Source organism: Venturia canescens, chromosome 4 (genome assembly GCF_019457755.1).
Source record: "Venturia canescens isolate UGA chromosome 4, ASM1945775v1, whole genome shotgun sequence".
Taxonomy (NCBI): domain Eukaryota; kingdom Metazoa; phylum Arthropoda; class Insecta; order Hymenoptera; family Ichneumonidae; genus Venturia; species Venturia canescens.
Genome location: NC_057424.1, coordinates 4,729,045 through 4,756,105, shown reverse-complemented (window position 1 = coordinate 4,756,105; position 27,061 = coordinate 4,729,045). Strand labels below are relative to the sequence as shown.

Below are 27,061 nucleotides of genomic sequence, written 5' to 3'. Positions count from 1 at the left end.
ATACGCTTCAAAGTGGGAAACGTTATAGACTGCGAGTATGCGAGGAACCGTGTACGAGAGCTGGCGAGGAAGGGGGTGGGGGGGGGGGGGAGCAGGCGGTCGCAATGACAATGGCGAATCAGTGTTTGAAAATATCGACGTCGACGTCGTCGTAGTCAGTGCGGGCAACCGACGTGCGCCTCGTTGCGGGTGTCGCGACGCCGCATCGAATACCACTTCGGCAAACATAACCTCCTCGTTTAATAACAAAAATTGGCGTATATGCTTTTCGCGCAATGGCTGTCAAACGGTTGATTTACGAAGAGTGTAAAATACTGATGCAGCTAATATTCGAACTAAAATATAAATATTTAACTAGAGTGTGAAAACATTTTACGGTTATGATAGTTTCGATGGAGAAAATCACTCACGAAAAGTTGTAATCCGTGATAGTAAGCAAAGAGATTTAAACTGAGATTTATTCGGATCTATGACGATCATTTTCTGTCTCATTCTTCTGCGATTTCTCGCTCTCACAATTCTTCGACAGACGTTCACGCGCGTTTTGATATTTAAATTGAAACACTGAGTACCCGCTGCGTTCGAATAAGAAGCGCGTTGTTTGTCATTTGAATTTTCAGAGTGAAAAAAAAAGAGGATCGTTACGTACGTCGAATATGAAGACGATCGATTTTTCCAAAGACATGTATGGAAATATTAATTGTCCTACTGAAATCGTCACGCAAATTCCGCGTACTGAGATCACAAGACAGAGAGAGAGAGAGAGAGAGAGAGGAAAGGCGAGTGTTCGACCGGGCTAAAATAGCCTCGTGTGGTCTTCGACCCGACGCCCGACGTCGAGAAAGCCGAGGACGCCACGAGTCTCTCTCCCTTTTCTCTTTTTCTCTCGGTTTGCAGATTTTACCGCCCATATTTTGGCGAAGAAAAGATGATTCGATTGGAATCGAATTGAAATGGTGGGGAACTTACAGGGTAGTACATCCCTTGCGGTGGAAGGAAGAACGCCCCAGAGCCCCACAGTTTGAGGCCGTTTTGCTCCACCGTTGTGCGAGATAAATTACGAATCCAAAGATCCGTGGTATTTTTTTGCCTCCCCCAACACACACGCGCACACAACAAAAAGCCTCTTTGTTTTTGATCCCTTCGTTGATAATTTTGAGGTTTCTCCGTTGAAAAATCTAAACCTCCAGATGAAAATTCACGATGCTAATAATAACAGTAAATATATTCTATATTCGCAGGCACGAGAGTCTCGTGAGAGAGTGATGCTGTCCGTGTATGTGTGCGGTACGAAAAATTGAGAGACACGGTCTCGAACTGTAGTGTTGTTTCTTTTTCTTCTTGATTTCCGAGTTTCGGCTTTCGGCGCGTTGATGGGATCGAGGACAAACGTTTTTGTCCGAGGGAACGAGACAGTGATTTTTATTTTTCCACCCGTTTAATATTATAAAAAATGTGCTTTTTTTTCTTTTCAGTCTGCAATCGCGAGATTGATCTCCCTCTGTTCGAGCCTCGAGGTCAAAATAACAACAGGGGCAAATGAAGAAACGAAAAACCCGTTTCAACACTTTTTTTCCAAATATTTTAAAGCACACGCGCGCACACACACGAGGAAACAAACGAACAAAAAGACGCAACGTTTACTCTTGCAGAATTAATTATTCTTTCACATTTGCGATCGATTAGAGACAATTCGTTCTCCGTTCTGTCTCGTGGTAGTTTATTTTACCGCGTTTCAATAAGTTTTTCATACGGTAAACACAAAGACTGAAAACCACGTTTTCGCGATTCTACCGATTATCCCCCCGGCACTACACGGTACACACTTTAGTCTTAATTCTCTTTTATTGCGTGATTTTACTTCCGTCACGTCACAATGTATCTTTGACATTCGAATAATCGTTCTTATTTTAAAGCGAGTTATCGGAGGACAGAAGAAAAAAAAACGCCGAGACGGAATAGTGCCAAAAAAAGCACTTTGTTGAGAATTATAAATATAAAGACATATAGACGAGAGAGACCGCCACAGTGCGTGGTCTCCTTGCGACTGAGGGACTAGGAACACGGAACGACTGGGAACGGACGACGCCACCGGTTTTCTTTCTCTCTTCGACACACAACACGCGCCCTCTCTTTCTTCTGCTTCTCGCTCGCTCTCTCGCGCTGGTAGTCTCCGCGCTGGCGCGCTTTGCTCTGCGCTTTCCAATGCGCACCTACGGTGCGCAGGCACAGCGCCGCTTCCCGAATAGCGGCCATCTTTGATATCAATGCGCGCCGGGAAGAGTAACACTCGCGACGGAAAACGACCGCTTTCTCTCTCCCACTCACGCTTCAAAGGTTACTACCGCCTCTACCTCTTGAGCGCTTGAGCCTCTCGTGTCAGAGCGCGCTTGTCAATTCTCATTGTTTGAATTTATCATTCGAACAATTCGTCTCCAATCTCGTACGAATACATTATGTTTTCATTCCCGTCCACTTTTTCTCTTCGTCATTCAATTCTAAATAATTTTACTTGAAAAGTCTTTAAACTTTAAAATTCGAACGCGATTCGAACGTAATCGTTGCACGGGAATCATTCGGCTCGTAAAACTTTTATACTTTAATGCCCTAAAATTTGGCGTTATTTTCAATTATCGTTCCTTTCGCCTACAGTCGGTAATTCAGAATCCAATGATGATTCGTAGTTTTATTTTTTTGCGCTGCGGTCGTGAACATTTTTCGTGATGAAGGTTCGAGAAGAAAAGTATTTTTTGATATTTTTATCATCACAAATTCTTCAACGGTTTTATTTCGAGAGGAAGTTTCATTGATGGAACAAAGTTAGTGCGTGTACGACGAAATTGACGTCGAGTGGATACACGAGTATGGGAGTGTGGGGGAGAAACGCATCACGGAACGAAACGACAAAATCTTTGGTTTCGTCCGGCCCAAGGAGTACGATTTCGGTAGAAAGCTCGCTCCGGGCTCCGGTCGAGGCGGAATAAGAGGGAGAAATAAAAAATGAATGAGACGACGAGACGAAACGGAAGATGAGCAGCGTCACATGGCTCTAATGGATAAACCAGCTGACACGAAGATCCTTTCATTTTTATTATTAAAAACGATCTAACCCTCATATGTTTGGGCCCTCATCCAATATCACTCTCAGCAGCTACGTTATTATGCATGTTACCATCAACACACGAATACGTGCGCATGGGAACGAAAAAACAAATGTCAAAAAAACGTATGAATTCTACGGAATAAAATTTTACTGATGAATGAAAAAACTTTGAAAATGACTATTCGCCGAGAAAATAATGATCCTCGCCAATTACCATGGCAGCTGCATAGTAAATTGGACTCTTTTCGTTCGAAGGTCCTCCCCGGCGATGAAAATTCTTTTCGTTACTCCTAAAACGGCTCAACTTGACCTTGTTTCGTGCTCAAGTCTTATAGCAGCAATCGAATTAGAATCGACGAAGAATCTTGATGGGAAAAAACATTTATTTGCCCTCTGACCTTTGTCCCTTTTGACTCGACTTATTATATATCACCAGCTTATTTATTATTCAAATGATCGATTCGACAATACAATAATACTTGAGGAAACATCGGAAGAGCGAGGGAAAAAATAGCATTTTCTTTCCTTTACCCGGATCAACCAGTTTTCTTTTTCGTTCGTCTATTTCACGAAGAATATCTCAATAAAAAACGGGGCACGTACGATCAGAGAAGGATGTCCGTTACGCGATACGTCGTTTAAAGTATAGAGAAATACGAGCGATGAGGAATTCAAGACACGCGCGTGCGTTTTGCTTTGCACAAAAAAGTAGACAATATTTATTATCATATATACGGAGGAGCGTAGAAAGTTTGGCACGTTGGGACGCGAGTTTTTAGAAATTTGTCAAAATTCTAGCAATTCCGTCGGATGTTCTGCCTCTCCGGGTGGATTTTTTTCTCCATATTCTTTGAGTGCGATTGACGATTTTTTTCTCTTCACGTGTCAGCCGATGCACCGGAGCTTGGAAGGGGCGAAAAAAGGGGATGATCTTATTTTTAGAAGCCCTCGAGAGCGAGAGGGGGAGAGACTGGCTCGCGCGGGGCGAAGAGTGCGAGCGAGAGAAGTCTCTCGAGGGGGCGATACAGCGTCACAGCTGCGTCGCACATGCGCTCAAAATTTTCGAGAGACGCCATTCAGCAGCATCCGCCGAGAACACACAACCGCGAGAGTCGAACCTTCGCAGGATCTATGACAACAACGAAAATGCAACTTTTGCCCACGGAGTGACGCCCTCGTCGATTTTCTCTTGTCTCCTTTTCTCACTATTGCACTTGGGGAAGGTGATTCTTGCCCTCCCGCAGCAGCACGACGCGGCATAAATGTTTGATTCACGACCTTACGTAAGGGACGAATATAGGAGAAAAGAGACCGCGGTAAATCGCGAGCGAGGAAACAGTCCTGGAATAAAGACAAATCCATAAAAGTAATACTGTTTGCCATTTCTCCTGAGGAATGATTCGTGTCGCACGGGAAAATGAATAACGGACGCTGCAAATTTCTGACTGAAACAGCAGAAGGAATAAACGTTTGCTCGTCCATGGAAATTATTCAATCAACGATCTTTGAACGTCAAAAAAGTGGACGATATTCTCGAAGCGAATGGTTTATTTACGCCCGAGTACACGCGGACGTTTCACGGTGAAGCTCGCAAGATCGAAGCAGCAGCAGGATGGAGGAAGGCGGGCGCGAGGGTAACACGGGACTCGGGATATTCTCGTAATCTTGTGAAATCGCGTGCTGTACAGGTTATACGGAGAATGGAACGAGAGCGAATAGGGGCTGTGCACACGGGCAAGACACGTACACACGAGTATGGGATATTTCGTGTTAAATAATCTCGACGCTCGCGCACTTCCCAAATGAAATATCCTTGAGAACGAGGTTCAACACTTTGCCGATAAGATTTTGAAAAATATTCCCCGACGAGAATCTCCATCGACGAGCATCGTCGACGATAATAATCCACTTTTTATTCTTCAAAATATTATTCGTTCGCACGATATTGCCCATATACGTCAAAGAAGGATGAAAATCCGAGGGAGGGGGCTGCTGCTGCACAGTCAGATAGGGTGAGATCACGTCAAGGCGTTACCATGGCGACGCATTGAGTAGTACACGAGTTGTACTTTGCTTCGGTCTTATGTCCAAGTGAGCCATTTCGCAATGAAACAAAAAAAACACTCTGGAACAAAGAAGCGTCCTCGGGTTCTTGGAAAAACGGTGTTTACGTTGTTTTTCGAAGAAAGCTTATCTCGTCGACGAAACAGCCGAGATTCGTTGACTTTTATCCGGAAAGGTCGAATGATCCAGGGCGAAATATAAAAATGATGAAAAATTATGCTGCGAGGAGAATCGAAGGGTGCAACGAGCGAAAGCTCCGCTCGTGGAAACGCCGGGGACGCGCGACGAACGTTGCCACTGACTCTCGACTCTCCAAAGTTTAATGCGCCGGAAGGGTTACACGCTTGTTCGCGCGCTACATCTCGTTACGTCATTAACGAGAGTGACGTTCCTCTCTCAGTATAATGACGAGAGAACGATAATTGGTGTGGGAGCAATTCGCATCTCCAAATTCACTCGCCGCATTTATCTCTTCGTTGAGAAGCTTGCACGCACCTTGCAACCTTCGATATTTCCTGTCATTTGTTGCTTCTAATTATCGCAATACCCGTTATTTAGCAACGGATTTATTGAAACGAAAAATCACGGATGTTTTCACAACAATTTTATTTTTCCATTATTTATGCATGTCCAAAAATATGAACCGAAATAATATTTGTATACGATTGAATCGCGATTACGTCAGAAACGTCGGTAAATTAATCAGGATTTAAAGAATTTTTTTACGAGAAATGAAATCTCGACGGGATTTCTTTATAACCCGTCACCGATGAGTTTTTCGTTCGATCCGTGTGTCTAAATTTGAAACATTGTTTACGTAATTCATTGTAAATATTTACGAGTTCGGAACTACCGGAGGTAGAAAAACGTATGTTTTACGCGGGGTGAAAACTCAGAGGAATGTAAATACACAAATAAATAGATGGTCAAAAAAATGAGAATATCTAGGCAGAGCTTGTTTGTGTATTTTGTTCACATAACGTGGCGAGATTCGCAGTCGAGAGCTTTTCTGGCAAACTCGAGAGAAGAGCATCGAGCGAAGAAATTGGAGAGACGAAGAGAGCGCGCACGTTCTCGTATCTGTATATTTTTTTTCTTATGAGAATTCTGGTTGCTACCGGCTGGCCGAGACTACGCAACGAACCACCGTACAATTCAGCCACCAGCCGAGCGTAAGAATATTTACGAGGATCGCCTCCTCGTCCAAAGCGTAACAGCAGCCCACGGAGTAGCCTCTTGTCCTTGTATACATTATCCATATGCTCTTACGTATATATGAAAGAAAATTTAGGAGACACGAAAAAAGCAGCGATGTAAATGCTGACCGAAGTGGAAAACTCGGAAGCGAATAATTCGGGGAAAAAAAATCAGAGCGAAAAGAGCTTCACGGAGAAGTAGCTGTTTGAATATTTTCGGCGAGAGCACACCGCGTCGAACGACGAAACGTCAACGAATTTCCAACTCGTATGGACATCGAATTTGCATTCTGGTTATATAGTACTATGAAAAAGTAAAATAATAAATACAGAGGAGGTAGAAGAAAAACGTGTCGGCAGGGCAGTCGTAACACTTTGTTTTATGGCGGAGCTCATCGACATATTTTTTTGAAAATATCGAAAAGGTTTGATGTGTTCCAAGTCCTTCGATTTCGGTTACTTACAAGACTGACAATGGGAAGCGAATGTGTGCTGAACGATGCCGCACCATCGTTGGTTGACAACGTTGAAAATGAGCTCAAGAGAAACACGAAGCACTGTTCAGATGGAAATTTGATAACAATTGGTAAAGGTTTGTTACTCTTGTATGAAATTATCGACGTTATGGAGCTCGGTAACGTTGAGTGCTCTCGACATTCTACCGAATGTTGCAAAACTCGAGCTTCCTCGACTGATTACAGGTGGCGCCCTGGTGCGGAGAATCGTCGAACAAAGTGTAACGCGCGGTTCGATCGTCGGACTCGGTCGGACTGTTCTCTAACGGTGCGCTGCTTGCGGGAAGAATTGGGCGAACTTATCGGGTGGCGCTCTCGGACGGCCAACTCGAGAACTACACCGTGGAAATAACCGTTGATGAAATTCGAATATTTTAACGATAAAAAGAAAACGATGAAATATTTTTCGCTGAAATCGCTTATGTTTTCACTCGTTCGAATAGCGCTCGTTATCTTTGTTGAATAGTCAAAAACCAACGCCAATCGCGAGAAGAATTCTCAACGATTTGCAATAATTATGAGACGATGCGTTCTAAATTGTTTTCGCAATAACTGCTCATGCAGTCTTGAAAACATGGTTGAACAAGATAGTTACGCAAATAATATTACTTGATTCGAAATATATCGAAGATATCGATTCTTCGATGATTCTGAAATTAGTGGGAACAAAATGCAGCGGAAAAGTTTGGAGAGGTGTTGCGATACGAAAGGAATATCGGTCATTCACTTTTGGATTTTTTTTCTTTATTTTAAGGAAATCATCGACACGTACCCAAATTTCACGGTTCAAATCCTCCCATTCGTCATCCAGTTCTTGATTTATCAAAGTATTACGCATTGGTGTGCTCCTCAACATCGTCATATTCGACAGTTTTTTATCCAAGCTCCGTTCGAAACGACGCGAGCCTCTTACCGTTCCAAAATCGGGGAGACTACTGCCCCTCCCCCCTCCCCCTCGCGTCCCGCGTTCTTTTCATGATTATTATTGGGTGCGTTCCACTTAGCGCCCGAACATCGGCCACTCTGGATAAAGGGTTTCGGGCGCTGCGAGCATTACGGCCGGCGATAAAAGTGGAACGCACCCATTGTTGCCGCGACCATAATTCCGAGACGTCTTTGCGCAAAGCTGTGCGCAGTACAGAAGAGTGAATCAAACAATAATACACATTTTGACTGTTCGTTGAAATGTTTACTTTACTCTGCGGCTTGTCGAAAGTAGTTTATTCGTTCTAATTAGTCAAACCAGTGACTGAATAATATATTTTCGAACGTACGCGAATAAAAGGCATTAACGAATAGCGGTTTGTGGTGAATATAATGGGAAAAAATTACGTTGTTGTGAAAAAAACGTGTTGAAAAATTTCCGAATATCGAAAGTTGCATGGCGAAAAACGTGCATTTCAAGTTCAGAATAACAAGGAGCGAATACCCAGCGTCTTTGAATCATCTCAAATGCGTTGTGTAACCTCGATTCTGTGATTTTTTTGCTCGGTGGTGTCTCATCGGTTCTTTTTATTCCAACGGTTCAATCCTTCCTCTCCGGGTTCCTCGTTACTTTTCGAAAAGTCGTATGGACATAATTGTTTCGTTCATGAGCATTTCCGTATCGGACCGTCGTTTCGTTGATTGGTTCAGTATTTTTTTTTTTTTTGACGTTTGTTGTCGTTAGGGAATTTGTTTTTTCGAGTTGATTGCAGTGACGTCCGATTTTTTTTTGTTATTTTTCTTTTTATGCTTCCTCAATTCAATTAAAACTGGAAAAAACACCGTGCAATTTTCATTCGCAGTGACTCGCCACACGTTTGTGCCTCTCGACCGAGGCAGGAATAAACAGAGAAAAAACACGAGAGATCGACAAACCTCAGGAGGAAACGAATGAGCGCGCGGAGACGGTTTCTCGACAAATATTGTCTCGAGAAAATCGAAACTGCTCCACTCTTTTTTCTTCGTTTCCTGCTGGTCCAGTATTTTTTTTCTTTTCCCTCTGCTCTTCGGACGAACCCGAACGAGGGGGAAAATGTCCTCTGACACCTTTCACCGTCGTGTACATTTTCGCACTTCTCAATATCAAGCTTTCCACCTTCGGCCGCACCACTTTCATTTCGAGCTTTACTTTTATGACAGCCTTAAACCTCAACACCTCTCGCCCCTCGGGTGCGCCGATCCTCGTTCCTGCCAATCCTGAGAGCCTTTCCGGCCTCTTCCAATCTCGATAAATCCCAAAGAATCGTGTTTCGGGCTCGAGTCTCGTACATCCAAAGCGTACAAACCACTAGAGTTCGGAAGGGGGAATCGTGGCGAGAAAACCGTCGAGAATCAAGCTCGTCGATCGTGGGTTGTGCAAAGCGAGGAAAAGGAAGCACAATTCGTCCAGGGGAATTGTCGCGTATTCTCAGCGGCTTTTTCAACCGGCTGTACACGTCCGGGAGAGTTTATTCAGGAAGTGAAAGCGAGGAGAGTGAAGAGGCGTCTGTACGGACCGGGAGGATTTCTCGCAGGATTTTCGCTCTCCTCCTTTTCGGCGCGTCATGAAATAAGAGACGGCAAAAATTTTAAGAGCTCGGGAGCGAACCTCGGGAGTGGGGCAGCGCGTTCGAGAGCGAAAGGAAATAAAAAGAGATAAAAAATGATGCACCACAGTCTTGAAATCTTAATCCCACTTCTATATATTTTTCTCCTCCTTTTTCTTCACTCTTATTCCCTTCCATCTCTTGCGTCGCTCCCGAGCATCACAAGCCTTCAAAGGGAGGCCACGAGGCCTCGAGTCCTTCATTCTCCTAATTTACCGTCCGCGTTTCCTCTTCCATTTCAATCTTCAATCCCGGAGCTGCTGCGATCTTTGTTACTGCACGTTCGCCACAACAATGACACATTTTTGGCGTCCCCCCACGCCGAATATTCCGCAACAACGATCCTCGTTTCTCGTTGCCAAAGAAACACGTTTCTGTTTTTTCCTCGAGGATATCGCCGAGACCTGACAAACTTACCGCGAGCGGAGGAGCGACGCGACTCCTCGCTTCTCTTCTCTTATTCTCTCGTCGTTAAAACTTTCGAAGGTTCCTCCTCCTTTCCAACTCGCCCTACGTTCGTGCAACGACGCAGCATCGATTATTGAGGTTCACGCGGCAGACCGTCGACGGGAAATTCGACGGAAGCTCCCTATTTTCTTTCCCATTTTTCGTCGTAAAAACCCGACCCTCTGGCCACACGAGTCTCCGCAATTCGCAAACAAACGCGCGATACGAAGCGCGATTGAGGCTTGAAACGAGCCGAAAGGATTTCGGATTCGACCTTCTTCACTCTCTTCCTCGGCTCTCGACGAGACATTGAACGATTTCCCTCGCGCGTTCCACTTTCTTTATTTGGGCTTTAAGGACTTTCGCGGCGTAAACGAGGCTCGCGCGAGCAAGTCGCGTTTCTCATTTTGTCTCGAGTATTGCGCGTATCTGCGCGTTCTCGATCGAGCTCGCGATTAGTCAATATTTACCAAATTTGTCGACGCGACAAAGGAGGAGGAATGATCTTGAAACTCACGCGGCCTCTTCGTTATTTTTAGATTTCAAGGTAACTCCTGTACCGCATGCTAGTCAAATGAGTGCTAAATTTTCAAAACGCTTTTAGACCAAGTTCAACGTACCGATTAAACTTTTCGTTAGTAGATACGTATTCAAGCATATTTTATTAACGTGATAAAATATTGAAAATGATAGTTTTGCAAAACTATCGACTGATGCGGATGCAAATTTCCACGATGACACATTTTCACAGCTATTTTTCAAATAATCATCTGTATTTTTTAACCGATTTTATTCCACCAAGTCTCATTTTGTTCCTCAACTGATTCTCTACGAATTCACCACGTAGATTTTCCTTTAAACTCATTTCTGAGAGAAATTATGAATGAAAAAGTTCTTTCACTTAATGAACATATAGCTGCAACGGTGAAACGATCGAGTTAAAAAAACAACTACGTGGTGGATTCACAGAGGACCGGTTGACGAACAAAATGAGACTCGTTGCAATAAAATCGATGAAAAAACGTAGATAATCCTTTGAAAAATACCAGTGAAAATGTGTCAGCGTGGAAATTTGCATTTATCAGTTGATGCTTTTGCAAAACTAGCATTTTTAACCCTACACCTCGTGTGCCCTTTTTCATACCCTCAACCTCATGACCGGGGTTTGAACGCACCCCACTCCTTTTCTGCTTATAAATCCGGTCCTACGATGCTAAACTGACTTAATCCTACACCATTTTCTTCGTTTTTTTATAACGAAAAGAATGATGTACGATAAAACTAATTTCAATTGAATTTATATATAAAAAAATCGGTCGATAATCAGTCGATAATGTCGCTTGTTAGGACGGGAGCGTAGTTTGAAGTTCGCGTGGGGTGTGCTCACACCCCAGTCATGCGTTCTAGGGTTAATATTTTTACATCTCAATAAGATATGCTGTAATACAAATCCACTAACAATAGATTTAATCGGTACGTTAAACTTGGTTTAAAAGCGTTTTGAAAATTTAGCACTAATTTGACTAGCATGCAGTACGCAGGAGTTAGCTTTTATAATGTCCCCTGCGTGCTTCCCGTCTTTGCGGGAGAAGAATCAACACCGAGCTCCGACCTCGACGATCCATTTTTTCGACGTTGCGCACGTGTTTCGTGAGAAACAAAGCGTAAATCAACCGCGTCAATTGGATTTAATCGAGTCTCAGTTTTTCGATTGTCAAGTCCGGTTTAGTCAAGGACCGCGAGAACGTTCCATAAATCGAGGACCATCCGTTATTCCTATTGATACACACACATATATAAATATATATGCGGATCTTCGTATTATGCTCCGAGGCTCGAGTCCGGGCCGGACGCTATTCGAGAATTTCATTTCCGAGTCGATGCCGGCTCCGGCAAGCTCAACTGCTTGCTCACCCCAGGACAGAGCTTGATTTCTCTCGCGTATTCTCCGGCTCTCGAGTCTCCGGGGAAGGAGTACGATTCTCAAACTTCTTAAATTAAATTTGTGAATTACAGCCAATCAGTGGGATAGCAGACCAATTCGTGGGAGCCGCTTAGCCGATCTTTACACATTTTCTTGTCTCCGCTTCTCTCCTCGACTCTTCCTTAAATAATGTCGGAAATGGAATATTTTATCGGGATATTTTTCCTCAAACTCGCGACGAATGTTGGTCCACCTTTTTCGCTGGACGATCACACCGAACTGGGAAAAGTCATCTTTCGGCCCGAGAGTCGATTCGTGCGAGAAAACTTTTGAAACGAAAATGATAAATAAGCTCAACGATTTGAGGAAAACAACTCGATTTCCAATAAGTGTCTTCCGTTATTTACGCTTGTTATCCTTCTCGCTCGATACACTCGAACGTTCATGCACTATTATCATATACTTGCAGGAGGCAGGAGCGGCTCTTCTCGAGGTTCGAAGATTGAGAGGATTCCTGGCTCTGAGAGAGACGTGACTGGACGATAAATCTCCGAGAGGGATCGAGGCTCGAACGAGGCCCGAGGAAAATAGATAAGATTAATCGCCGGAGGATGAAAACAGCAGGCCACGAGCCATGGACATTCGTTGGATCTTGGAGCTCGTCATCAACAAAATGGATCTCCTAACACAGCGGCAAATATGAGTCGGCGAGGAGGATAAAATTGTCCGAAACTGCGCACGGAGAGATTTTTATAGCAAAAATTACTATGTTTTTATAGTAACGTCGGACCACATCGATGTTATAATAATAATCGCTACAGAGCGTGTCAAATAATGCAAAAGTTTGGGGAACCATTGCCACAGTTCATAGTAAATAACGCGCTGTACTATATCAAAAATGAACACCGAGCGAATTTTTATTAAAAGCAATCGTTTCTCTGTGCTATACGAGAAATTGCATTGTTTCGTATTTTCCCTTTTAACGCAGTGAATTTTGCTCAATAACATAGCAAAATTCATGCGCCCACCAACTATATGAGGCGTTGTAAGTATAAACATGAAAATGAACCAGCGTAACCATAGTAAAATTTCAAGCAATTTGTCCAGTCCGATTCACCAATTTTTAACATTTCCCCAAAGACACGAGTGACATTCGGATATCGATACATCGTTCGATGTAAGAATGTCGCAGACCTGAATTTTGCCTGTTGTACATAGTAAAATTTGAGAGAACTGCTTGCGGCATCAAAATTACTACATATGCACTTTGGTGAAATGTAATAGAATGGTGATATAGAACAGCGTTGCTATAAAACATAGTAAATTTTTCTAGCAAATTCATCCGAAATATTCGTATAAAAGTCTCTCCGTGTGCGAAACGACGAGTATATTCGATCGAAAAGTCTCGATGGCAGTCAGAAATATTACGAGACTGTTTCGGTGCGTAAAAACGATTTCATCGAATGGGGGAATGGAATGATAATAAAAAACGATGAGTCGGCCCAATTGAGCTCGGGTAAATTGAGCAAATGGACAAGTTTATGATAAAATTCAAACGAGTTTAATGGAAGGGGAAGAGAGCGCGAGGAAGTTCTCGTCCGGGAGGAAGTTCGTGAAATATTTGGTATTATACAGGTTCGATAAATCGAAATGTGCAGCGGAGTGAATTTCGGCGATGCAGCGGAGACTCGGAGGGGCGTCGAACGCGAAATAAGCAGGAAATTCCGGTATAACGGTTCGACGGCTCGACGATGTGTATTAATTGAAATTTTCGTAATGGATTATCTCGTTCGGGCTTCTCTGCTTTCACTTCGACGAATGATTATGTCTATATACGTGTACGTATGTATGAAGAACGATCACGGTTAATCCACCAATTATTTCTCATTCAACGAGCCTCAACAAAGTTCCGGCATTCAATTCTCCGGGGGCAAACTTTTTCCGGAGATGCTCGTTAATCCTCCGGCGACGCGAGCGGTCGATTCGAAACCGCGCGGATTTCTTCGATTTTTATTGCGAGAGAAATGTGTAATTTATTAATCCGTATACGATCGAGAGAACTCAAGTACACTTTTTTTTTTCCAGGCGGCCACCGAGGAAAAGTCGAGTACGAAGAAACTCGAATGGTTGGAAGGAAAAATGCTGCGGAAAAAGTTGACGCAACGAACTCGTGCCTTCGATCCCAGTTACCATAATCGCCTTTCTTATCCTCCGCGGGGATAAAGATATCCCTTCGCCTCTCGGATCAAAGTGCTCGTGCGACGTTACACTCCAGTGCTGTATTGCAAGAGGGAAGAGAATGAGAGAGAAACGGAAAATTGGAGGGATCGGAGAAAGGAGAAAATTTATAAGGAATCGAACGTGGAGGGGAAAATCGAATTAGGCTTTTTCAGTTTTCCGGAAATTCTCCAGTCGCTGCCCTTCCTCCTTTCGTTTCGTTCTTACAGCCACCTTCGGACCTCTCTGATTCTCGAGTCGAGCCAAATGCAGGAAAGAGAAAAAACTGGGAATGTAATCCAGACTCCGGTGTCGATCTGGCCCTTGGTGCTTCCATTTTTCTTGAATTCTTCTTAAGGAAGAAGAGAACAAACGAGCAGACGCGGCAAAGAAGGTGAAAAAAAGTCGACGCGATTGCCATCCTCCGGTGCTCGAACAATCAATGCTTTTTTTTTTTTTTTTCTTATCGCTATGCTCAATCAGCTCAAGTTCGGATCCGTCGAGGGATTCGACGCATTTTTTTCTGACGCTTCTCTCAAGCAAATCGTCACAAGCTGCACTCTAATTTCGAGCTCCTCACAGCGCAAATACTCGAGTTGAAAAATGAACGACGAATTCAACGCTGCGCGCATCGTTTTGATATATTACCTCGTGCAGGTCACTTTTTGAAGATACTTCCGTTCGAATAATTTCATTCACTCACATCGCATGAATCTTCCGAGGAAAGTAAGTTCCGAAAGGATGAGTCGAAACGTACATTCGAAAGTAATTATTTCGAGAAAAAAACGATTCCGACTCGCCTCTTTCTCTTTTACCCTCGACGATAAAAAATGGATGAGGCCAGCCCGCGGAAAAACCGCGAAGCTGTGTAATTAGAACGAATAAATGCATGAATAATGAGGCCTTCCGGGGGACTCGAAGCTTATGGAAGCTCCCTGGCTCAACTCAAACTGAAACTAAATTCTAGCTTTTTTTCTCTTCCTCTCTGTGAAGGGCTTTCTCGGTACTCAATAATACGGAAGGCTGAAAGTATAACATTATCGGATCAAGAAAATGTTCTGTTTCGAAATTTCGATGTTCCAGATGACGACGAACAAATTCATGTTCCTCTTTGAAAAATATTATTAATACACTTTGAAACGTAGATAAATATTAATAACTTGACGAATTTGAAGTGCAAACGCACGTACATTCTCGTAATTACTGGTGCCTGCCTCATGTTTGAGGTTCCGTGTATGTTTTATATGAATTTGTTATTGAACAATTCGTGTATTAACTCGATTAATTGCATTAATTCATCGTAATTAGTAGAATTGATTGGCTCTTGATAATTTGAACTCGAGTGATAAACGATCGTCAGTAATTTCGTGAATATTATTCGCGAGAGCATTTTGCTGAACCCGTGTCAAGAGAGAGAGAGAGAGAGAGAGAGAGAAAACCGAACGCAACTACGGAAATGGCTACAATTTTTATAAAAACCATCCGAATGAAATGAAGGAATATTTTTAACGAGTTCCTCTGGATTACGCTCTATCAGAAACTATCCAAGCGGAGTAATAAAAAAGGATTTATTCTGCGACGTGTCAAACTTGCGAGCTTCACGTTTCTCCACTCTCTTTATTCCATTTTATTTTTTGATTTTTTTTTTTATCGTGACACCCCGGATATACCGATATAGCGAGGATAAAACGAATGGAAAGGAGTACGTGATTTGCACGTAGAAATCCGCGCGAATATTTTTACGTCGAATCGAGATTGTTGAGGAACGCGAACATTCGTTTCTCGCTTCTGTTCCATGGGGAATTTCAAATGAAATGAAAATGAGCCTAATTACAGAAAAACCAAAAAAAAAAAAAGTAAATTTATTTTAAAAAACTGCGAGCTAACGAGCCATGAGAGAGATTTTCTACGCTGAAAATTTGAATGAAAATGTAAGAAATTGTGTCTCGTGCATTGAATAAATGCGGCAATAAATTTGGGTACTGCTTCGCGATGTTCAAAATATTTGTCATAAATTACAAAATAATCCCACTCGAGGCTCCTAATTATTTATAATTGCGAACTCATCCATCCGTCCAATCTTCCATGCGAATATGATTTTCCATGGATGGGAAATTTAGTTTGCCTTGAAAATTGGAGGATTTTCAACGAAAAAGCGAACCTGGTAGATTACGCTACCCACAATTGGTCATTCGCCCTCTCTCTCTCTCCTTCTCTCGTTCCTGCCACGCTATGATTTCGATTCAATCATGCACCTCCACCGTTTATAATCCGATTTCCGATTTACATTCCTCCGTGCTCCGCCCCGTTTCACCCTCGATTCTCTCTCCAGGCATCCCAATCCTCAAACCCTTTTTCATACATACGCCGCACGTACACACGCACACGCACACCCTCATGCTGAATAGGACTCGCGTTAAATCTCCAGCACGTTCTTCCGCTCGATCAATGACGTCAATTAGCGAGCACTCGCGAATTTTCTGTCCTCGCGGTGGGGAGCGGTAAAATTTCTGGCATTATTCATTTTCAAGCGATTTCATACGCGCCCTCGTGCATTTTCAAAGGTACGATTTATCGGGAATTCGATTGAATGGAATGTAGCTCTATGGATCAATGTTTGGAATGAATTTTGGAAACTCGGCAATCTCCAAACGTTTTGTCACGAGCGAAGAGTTTTTCAGGAACAGGAAAAATAATCCATCGGCATTAATAGGAAAATATGCACGCAGGAAGGCCGAACGATCTCCGCTCGGATTCGTCATCCACACCGCGTTACTCCCGTCGTAAATATTTTCTCGTGTTTCTCGTTTCGCAACATAACTCCTCTATTGAAGAAAACGAGGATAAAGAGAAAGTGAACATATTTGTGTACATTATGCACTTGTGTGAAAGGCTTTCTGTCACACAGCATCCGCTCGGCGGACCACTCATCTCTTGCATTTGCGCGGAGATAACGACCGAATAAAAAGGAAGGAGTGCAAAAGAGTATGGGGAGAAACGTGAAAGAGATGCGTGAAGGGTGTGTAACATGAAAATGCTCGCTCTTCCGCAATCGTTGAATAGTGCCACTGTATCACGTTCACTGTCTCGCTGTTTCTCTCTCTCTCTCTCTCCCTGCTCCGCTCTTTTTCTCCCATTTTCACTGTTCTTTTTCCGTCCCTCGTCTTTATCCCTCTAAATCCTTTCTCCCCATTTTTTCCCTCCCTCGATCTTTACTGCTCGTACACACGTTTTTTTCTGATAAACAGACTGTGCGGAAAAAAAATGGAGTTTGGTTTTAGCGCGAACAGCGGTGGAGAGTAAAGGGACGCAAGGCTCGGAGGAACGGAGATGCGGCTCTAAAGGGCTTTTTCCCTTTTTTCACTCTTACAAACATTTCAGAACGAATCGACCGGAGCATTCTGCCCGTCTGAAGTTTCGTGTTTGTTCTCTTCTCGGTAGGGAGCCAACGAAAAACAGTGGAAACGAGTTTTTATTGAAGATTTATTTTTTCATTTGTCATGTGTCAGAAATCATTAGTTCGACTGACGTTTTCATCACACGGTCACGCGTTACTTGTCATTCAAAGATGTAACTTATATTTGATAATCAAAGAAACGAATAAAACTTATTTTCGCAATCATTAAAATTATGTATAACTTATTTGGTGAGATTGATTAATTTTTAATACAATGATAGCGGTTGAAATACTTTCGTAGTAAAATCGTCAAGTAAAATGTGACAACAGCTACTTTCGTGCGTATTCCACTTTTTATATCGTTATCTACGATAATATCTTTTTTTTTTTTACTTTATTTGTATTGGTCAAAATTCACAAAAGAGAAACAAATCAACCGTTACAAAAATATGAGATGATATCGTATAGAGAACGTTTTCACAATATGAGCCTCGAAACGGACGGTCGGAAGAATACTTATCTTGATTTTATTTGCCAGGCTTAGTTGACGAGTCTATTCTCCTCCCTATCTCGCTCCGAGGCGCATGCACGGTCGAAGAATAGAAAAACTTCTGTCGATACGATCGATGAGCTAGCCGGGCTTGATCGACGCTCAATCCTCTCAAAATCCCTTCTCCAAAATCCCCTCCACAACTAATATCATTTTGAATATTACACTACAAACATTCTATTTTCTTATTATTCTCGTTTCGGCTCTCTAAAGTCGGGAGAATTATATATATTTCATTAAATCCAAATCGTCGCACAGAAAGTGTGCCTGCCACAAGTTTCCAGGATATTTCTAAATTTCAACTCTTAAAGTTGGAATTTTCGATTTCCATTATATTCGCGTGAATTTCCTTAACAGAAGCGAGCTGGATTGCGAAAAAATTTCAAATGACGTCGCTGCGTAGATTGCGAGCCACTAAAATTCATTAATTTGAATTTAAGAGTCCTCAACAGTGCCACTCTGTCGGAGAAAATCCCTCAAAATCTCTTCCACTCGTATATATAGGTACGTCGCGGATGTGCGCATTGCACAGGGCCTCGCATATATTTCTGGGTATAATTCTGTGTCAAAGCGTCGGTCGACGAACGAGCTCGAATTCCCTTTAATCCGTTCTGTCAGAATGAAATGAACACGTGCGCGAGTTTTTTCTCTCTCTCTGCTGTCCGAGCTCTCTGAACAAAGGTTTTGCCTCCCTCGTCTTTCCTGTATCCATTGAAACGAAAGACAGGCCTTTGGACAGAACAATTACGGGCAGAAGAGAAATCAGCCCGGCTGACAGGCATTGACTTGTACTACTTGCTTACAAATTGAACGGCAAATTTACTAGAATGTCGTTCCAATTTCGATCGCTTTTTCTCCCCCCTCCATGCGGCCCCAATTGTTTTTGTCTCCGCGATCGATAAATAGTTTGACAAATTATTGAAGATTCGAAATAAAAGCGAGTAAAGATTCGATGAGCGTTTGAAATTCGTGCTGTGGTTCGAGGCCAAACACGATTCCGGTCTCTTGGTATATATATTCGCGTGGCCTGAGGGCAGAGCGAGCCGGGCTATACCAGAGGGTACTGAATTCCCTCAACGGAGGTTGAGATTCGTTTGCTCAATCATGTTCGACAGGACCAAAGGTTGTAAGGGTCACGAGAGCAGGGGCTGAAGGGAGTTGGCTCGGGGCTCGAAGGGCCATTAATCGAAGCAAGAGGAGGTTAATTCGATGAGCATCGATGCAAGGCATGCATCAGGCTCTTGTAGCCACACCTGTTTCATCCTCGTTATACACCAACTCAAACTATATAATTATCATGTTAAATATTTCAGTTACTCGGAGCTCGTACGGTCGAGCGATAAAGTATGGATGCCTCCTTCCTGCTCCGCATGTACCGACTGAAATCTGTCCAACGATTAATCTCGAGGTTCGCTATTTTAAATGAACCCCTCACTCGGAGTGCAAACTCCTCTCTTGTTTATTGTAAACAAATATTCAATATCCAGGTCTTCCGATACAGTGAACAAGTTTTTCGCCTTCGTCTTGAATTATTCAGGAATGCACGATGCAAACTTTGGGAATTCCTTAAGATGAGAGACTCCAGAAAATTTCCTACGGGAGCCATAAAGATGATCCGGCTGCTGGCTGCCATACAGTCCTGAACCGTTCCAACGCTTCTCTTCTCTCTCTTCTCCCACGCTTCGGCCAGCTTCCGTTGATGTGTTTTAGTCGCCGGGCAGGAAAGAGGGTAACATCGACTCGCGGAAAAGAGTTGACTGCGAGGAGGATTTATGAGCGTCGGAGCCACTAAATCAAACGTCGGAATCGTTATTGTCGCCACGTTGCGTGCTATCGGGCGCGATGACTGTCCTGTCTCCTCCGCGATCGTCCGTTTCGAAATTGTAGAAAGTGTTCGAGTAAGCATTCATTTTCTTTATTATAAAGATTTTTTCGTTTTTATCCCCGCTGATGATTACTCTCGGCGATGCAAACGCACGGTTGCAATCAATTCTTAATTACTCCGGAGTTTTTTTCCTTTAATTACTTTGATTCAGTGATAAGCCTCTCTCAGTTGTGTTAGAGCGCGCACGGAGGAGAGTACATTGTTACCGGCACCGGGTTTTCCTCCCTCTTATCGCTCCCGTCTCGCATGCGACAAAATAAATCGCGTATGCACGCTTTCCCGATCGATGATATTCCATACCACGCGACACAACGACACGAGACTCGAATCGCAACAACAAATTACGAGATTAATTAAGCGAATCAGTGAATCGCGCTGCTCCGTATCATATCGAATCCCGTTCTCGCCCTTTCCCCCTTCGCGCCTGCACGCTGATGCGACCTGACATCGCGCCTCGTTGATTCAATTACAGTCTGCTATATGAAGAAGCAGACTGTGCGCGCCTTCTTTTTATTTATATACCTGCTTACACGAAACAGCGGAATACGCGAAGAGCGAAGGAAAAATGAAGACGAGCTGACAATGAGATTGGCGGATAAAAGGGTGAAACCTTCCTCCTCGTGAATCGTAACAGAATCTCTGATACAAGAATTTAAGAAAGGAATAATTGTGTGGAACGCGGGCGATGAAATACCCTCGGAAATACCCGTATATTTTCATCGGGTAAGCTGCATTATCCTCATTTTGCTTTTAGGAGTTGCGCGAATAGTAAGTTGCGCCGAGATTCTAACGACGTTCTCAACTCCATCAAGACACTTCGGCGAAGAAACTACGCTCGGTGAGAGCTCCGGGGAACCGAGGCCAAGAAGACGGCTGGCTCCCTGTACACGGGGATGAAAACTCGTTGCACGGTTACTCCCCTGGATCCTGAATCCTCTTATACTCATACATATATCTGTATGACACTAATAATGGAATACGGATATCGGCTTTGTCTTCATCGACTAATTGGACGGCTCCCATCCACACCTGCATCCCCGCGCGTGCTACTTGCAGCAGTCGATATGCCTCTGGAACCCTCTAACTCGACTTGGTGTTGAAAACAACATTTCTCCAATTAGTCGACGGAGTGGTTGCAATTTTTCAGTTTTTTTTTCTCTCTGTTCTCCCAACTGTTACCGTTTTTTTTGCTTGAATTAAAAAACCCGGAAACCCGGTTGGATTTTTTTCACAACTTTAATGCCGCGATTGTGAGTCTGACACGTCTGACGTAAAAGCCTTCGATCGAAATTGAACGAAATCATGCGTTTTATAATAACTTCTTGAATGACAGTTCGTGTGCTTTCAAAGAACTGTGGCCAAATGATGAACAGAGCATTTGAAATCTTCTCACCGCCGAAAGAAAAATACAAATAAAGTTAACCAATTCCGTTTTTTAGTTACCAATCGAATCAATCCACGGCCAACCACAGAAAATTCGAAATTTTAGTCAAAGCTAAACAAATTCCCGACCTTCGCTATCTAATAAAGTGTCAATTAAATAAAATATTCATCGTATGAATATCAGATTTAACAAATAGAGAAAAAATCACAATAAACGAAGTGAAAGAAATAAATTACCTGATCTGTATTGGTTAATGTTAATTTTGGTTAAAAAAAAAAACTTGATATTTTCGGTATCCGAAGATAGTACAAAATTTTTGGCAATTTCGCTTTCTTTTTTTTCCAAATCCGTTCTCAAACGACTCGATGTGATGACTGACTGTTTTTTCTTCTTCTTTCTGTATTCGTGACAATGGAACCGGGTGAAAGAAAAAGCACGCGAGCTCGTTATGATTCAGTTTTGTTTAAAAGAAATAAAAAATTTTGAATTTATATATATATTTTATTGAATACAATGAAAGGCAACACAAAGGTGAGAACGATAAAGGTCTTTCATGAAAAACATAATTTATTTTTTAAACATGCGTCGATTAAAATATAAAAACATCGAAGAGGTTTTCTTGTATGCGGAAAGCATCGTTTAATAAATCTTTGCAGATATAAGCGACGAAGTGTTGAACTGTAAAAAGCTGTTGTCAATTCGTTTTTTTTTTTTTCCGTCGAAGATGCATGAGGCACATTTGCACGCCCATAAAACTCGTACGGCAGAAGGATGATCGATGTCGACGAAATTTGAAGCCTACCAACGAATATATATTGTCCTATTTCCGAGTTTGACGTTCGACGAATATTTACAGGCCGGCGAGCTCAAGGCCTGGGGCTTTGTCAATTTTTTACAATATTGATGGAAGGCAAACATTCGATCTTCTCTTTCGCGCGTTCATTTCATATTGAAATTCCAATAATTTTCTGCTGCGTGTATTTTATTTATAAGAGCATGCGGAATTGAATGTTCGCTCGAAAATATATTCAGGAATAAATATGTGGTGGGAGCGGGCAGGGAGAAAAAACGAGGGGAAAAATGTGGGAAACATTTGTTATTTTTGTCTTATTAGTGAGAAAAGAGGTTCGCCATGCCGAGTTAAGGCGTTCGCTTCGTTCGAAAGTGTGCGAAGGAAGGGTTGGTTGGAGGTACCGAGCGTCGGAGCAGTATACACGCTGTACCGAATCGGAGGGAGGTTTCCAAACTGAAGGCAGAGAGTTTGCATATCTCCGGTGGATTTAGTATCATCTATAGATATGAGATTGCCTTGGAGATATATGGGGGGGAAGAAAAAGAGAGAGAGGGGGGGGGGGTGAAGGGAGTAAGATAAAGCGAGAATAATGCGTGCGCAATGGAAAGAGGCGTCTACCGGAAGTTGAGCCCGAGAGCGGAAGTGAAGGAATCCGGATGAGCTAAACTTACCGAGAATTGGTGGTGTCTTCTTTCCATTACTGGAAAGATGCGGCGCGGATATATTGCCACGAAGAAAGCAGAGAAAAACAGCTGTGCCATTGCGATTGAAATAATAAAAGAGTCATGTTGGGAATGAGATATAAAACTGCAAGGACGAATGCGAAGGTTCATTGAAATACACTTTTGAGGCAATATAACGTGACGAAGTGGAATGATTCATTTAAGAAATACATAAAAGCTTTGTTAATTTGATCTTTTTCCTCCAAGGCGAAGAGTGATGGGCAGAAAGACTGCGGCGGCGAGCATGTTTTTTGTACGAAGGGTGGTCAAGGCGGCACGAGCGTCTATTTCTCTCGATATCTCAACCATATTTCTTAGACTGCCTGGTTTCTCTCACTCGCGTGGGCAATTCAAGCTTACGTTCGTCTGGCTGGACACCAAAGAGAAAAAGCTTTATCGGAGTCGCTCGTTTCTTTCCTTGGCCGACGATAGAAAGGTCAGGGCTTTTTTATTTTTCTACATCAGGTTTGCTGGGAAGTTGGTTTTCCTGAGAGTTTCGCTCTTGCTGAGGCAACACGTCTTCTCTTCTTTGGACCGTACCGTAGAACGGCAATGGGAATAAGTATAAGGCAAAGCAAACCTCTTAGCTTTCCATTACTCGATGCTTTCCTCCGGGAGGCTTATCATCTACTTCCCTCTCTCTCCCTCTCTTCCTCCTCTTTTCCTCTTTCCACCTTCTTTCTCTCCAATTCCATTCCTTTTTCACTCTTTTCATAGTTTTACTTCCTTCCTTCTTTCTTCCTTTGGTTCTCGCTTATTCTTACTCTCCTTAATTAACTCCATCTTTTAAGCCGCTGCCCAACGCGCGCATTCTCTCCGTTCTCCCAATTTCTCATTCTCATTCTTACGCTCCACCCTTTTCTTCGCCTCAGATTCACTCTCTTTTCCATTTCTTCCTCTCGTTCGCTTTATCCACCGCTTCCAGGACTTCGCTCACGACTCTCTTTTTATCCACTACCTTAATTCTATCTTTACGAAATGCTCACCCCACCCGTGTTCAAATACTTGCTTCGCCTCGCTATTACGTTTTACACCCCCTCGGCCGTCCCTGCGTCGCCGCCGTGTATAAAGCCACAGTGGCCGCGCTTGGTTACCGCGGCTTTCTACCGACCCACTTGTTATTCCGTTGACGTTGACGACCAGAAAGAGAGAGAGAGAGAGCTAAGAAATTTCCAACCAGTGAAATCAGCCTTCTCTCCCCCGTCCCCGTGCTTTAGACTTTTAAGGATGCCTGCTCAGTACAGTCAGACGAGAACGCAACCGATAAAAGACCCGAGCCAAAATGTCTTCATAATTCTCAGCTTTAGCTGAGATTCGGGGCTGCATGAGCGTTGCAATTTTAGGTTTCCAGTTAGTTCCAATTCCTTTGTGATTTATTCCATGAGAGTGGGCACAACCGGACCGCGTTTCATCGTTAAATTGGTCATGAAATTGTACCGCGACGCACAATTAACTATAACTACCGATGGTGATGAGAATAAGGGAAAAGTTTTCGTCGCGACTGTACGGAAACCATGACGTCACCCTCCTCCTATCCCCATTCTTCGACGATCCGGAATCTCTGGAATCTCCTCTCCTTTCGTTTGCCAACCATTCTTTGTAGACGAAATTTAATATTGACTCTTTTCCCCTCCTCGATAAATATTCGCGTGAAAAGATCTCGGATAAACGTCGATTGTTCCAATTAACGCTGATTTGATAAACTTTTCATCAGCTTTTCATGTTTTCGCCCGCGAATCCGATCATCCTCGATGAATTATTAACGGTGTAAATCAATCCTCGAGCTTATACACACGAAAGTATTTTATTCCGGATTACCTCGAGAAAAAAACTTGGGCCGCGCTCCTTCAGGTAGCTTTTTTACAATTTTTAAATTCTCCTTCCTTTCGTCGTACCAAAGGAAACACCTTGAAAACGACATTTTTAGTTTGGAAACGGTCCTCAAGACCGTTTCGGATCGGATGACTCATTTTGTCTGGTTACGCCCAAGCCCGAGATTTTCCATTACGTTCCAATGCCTCCCATAATACAAAAATGCCAAAATAACGCAAGATAAAGTTTTCTACGTGCTCTCTGATTCGCGAATAATCAGCTCGAATAATGTACAATCATTGATTCACGCGGATTTTCCATTGGTTCGAAAATTGTGATTACTTTGATCCTAATCCCTTTGCGTTCATTTGTATGTTCATTTATATGAGGGGAGCCTCGTTCGAATGCCACGAGCGAAGCCCTCGCGGCTATTAAACACTCGAGGTCGATAACTGATTCGCAATTAATTGCCACTTGGTCGCCTTCGCCAGGCGTTCATTCTCTATTGATTATTTGATCATTAGGCACGAGACGTACGCGTGCATTCGGTAATTCAATATTTTTTTATTCACATATATTACTAGCATACTTGTATATCGCCAAGATAACAGTGGAATGTTTTGAAAATGGAGTTAATCGTGTGAGGAAACTCATTAGTTTCGTTGAACCTCGACGACGACGCGACGCACGTTCGAATAAATCACAGCTCCTTTGATTAAATATATTAAACTTACGTTTCAAAGATTTCACTCGCTTTGCCAGCTAAATACACACATGCAGACATACGCGCGTATCCGGCGGTGTAATCGAGATGGATCAAAGTGAAACTCTCGAGTGGCAGCGCAGCTCGAGTTGGGCGAAATTAGCGATTTTCATAAAGACTCGCTCAAAGTCTAAGCGCGCATACGGAAAGCCCTTGCTTGAGGCATCGTAAATAAAGAGAAAGAAGAGCAGAGGAAGAGAAATAGCGGGAGAAAAAGAGAGCAGTGGGAGTAAGAAGTGAGGCGAGGTGACGGGAGAGGAAGAGCGAGAGTTATTCCCAAGTTGGAAAAACTTGATTAAATGTTTTCGCGCTCGCTTTGCCGCTGTGCTCGCTCGTGTCTCTCTATCTACAGATATAATGATCGTCCTTTGAAAATAAATTTATTCAGACGATCTTGCAACGCCCGGCCGTTGTTTTCATTTCTGGTTTATAATATATATGGTATATAGCGGAAGAATTCAAATTTTGCCAAAAATAGATTGATAAGAAAGAAAATAAAAGAAACGATACGATTGAAGCAATTGCTCAATTGGTTTCGCTTATTCTCCCCTCTGTTTAATATCCTGTTCGTTTTCGTCGACTCGTGAATCTGCAAAATAATTCATGAAAATAGTTGGCAGACTGCGAATCTCGCGTTCCCGCCGCATATTCCTGCATCTTTTTTGTCCCCGTCTTCGGTGCAAGCCTTCCGTCTCGTCTCTGCCTCGCCCGCACAAAGTTCAACTATGAAGAGCCTCTCGGGCTATTATTTTATAGCCGCGCACGACTCCGAGGAACTCGTAGGCGAAGGAATTCCCGTGGATCTTGTGAGTGTATTGCCGCGTATACACCGCGTATACGTGCAAGTCGCGCGCATGTGGGAGTGAGATGAATGGGGATGCGAGAACTCGAGTGAGAAAATTGCGAAAAAGAGGCAGACGTTGAAGATGATCCTTGGGGAGAACGGAAGAGAGGCGCCGAGAACGCGAACGAAGAGATCCAAAGTCAGGAGAAATTCAAGATCCTCGACATTCGGATAGCTGGGGTGACGGGGCTCAGCGTGTTTCTCGAGTCATCGAAAAACGCACCTTCGAGCGTTTGCTCAATTCCAAAAATCCGGCTACTTCCTCGTCAAGAACACGCCACTTGGCTCCTCTCGTCCGGAAGCTCCGTCTCCAACGAAAATATCATGATTCGAACTGAATCGACCCGCCCCCCGTCGGCCCAACAGACACGTCACGAAGTAAATGGATCTTGGGAAGAAGGTCGCGCGCAGAAACTTGGAGTATCTTCCCGTCGACGTTGCACACATATTCATTTGCACGCGTGTGCATGTGCATGGACAAATTACTATATACGTACACCGGCACCTAGACGCCCACAGATATATATATATATAATAATCAAGTCACGTACTGCAAGTCCTGAGGGATTCTGCGAGGCATACGTACAATTCTTGGCGTAGTAGACGACGCGAGTGTAAGGGCTATTTCGTACGGGGAGCAAGTGACGAGAGCAACTCCAGAAGGAAAACGTCCTCAAGAATTCAGGGGCCTTTGGGCGTGTGAGTATGTGTGTGCAAGCTCTGTATGAGGGTGTCATGAGCGCGGCGGTGGCTGTGGATTTTGGATGCGAAAACGAAAGATTATCAAAAACACCCCGCGGTGTCTCGTAATGTACTGTGACGTTGCGAATAAGCCAGGGTGAGTCAGCATTTTTTATTGTCGCACGTTGCTCTCG

General features: G+C 43.3%; 1 protein-coding gene across 7 annotated transcripts in view; it reads right to left on the bottom strand.

Annotated features, from left to right (window-relative positions):
- Rbfox1 (RNA-binding Fox protein 1) overlaps positions 1 to 27,061 on the bottom strand; it is a 130,017-nt gene that overhangs the window by 80,765 nt on the left and 22,191 nt on the right. For 4 of the 7 annotated variants that reach the window (XM_043415521.1, XM_043415515.1, XM_043415516.1 and 1 more), the window contains exon 1: positions 970 to 2,057. The exons of 1 other annotated variant lie outside the window; for it this stretch is intronic. In XM_043415521.1, coding sequence (XP_043271456.1) covers positions 970 to 981 — 12 coding nt within the window. In that variant the 5' untranslated portion in view covers positions 982 to 2,057. Of the gene's footprint in view, positions 1 to 969; positions 2,059 to 27,061 lie in introns of those variants that run through there. 2 more of the 7 variants (XM_043415517.1, XM_043415519.1) reach the window with 1 other exon arrangement.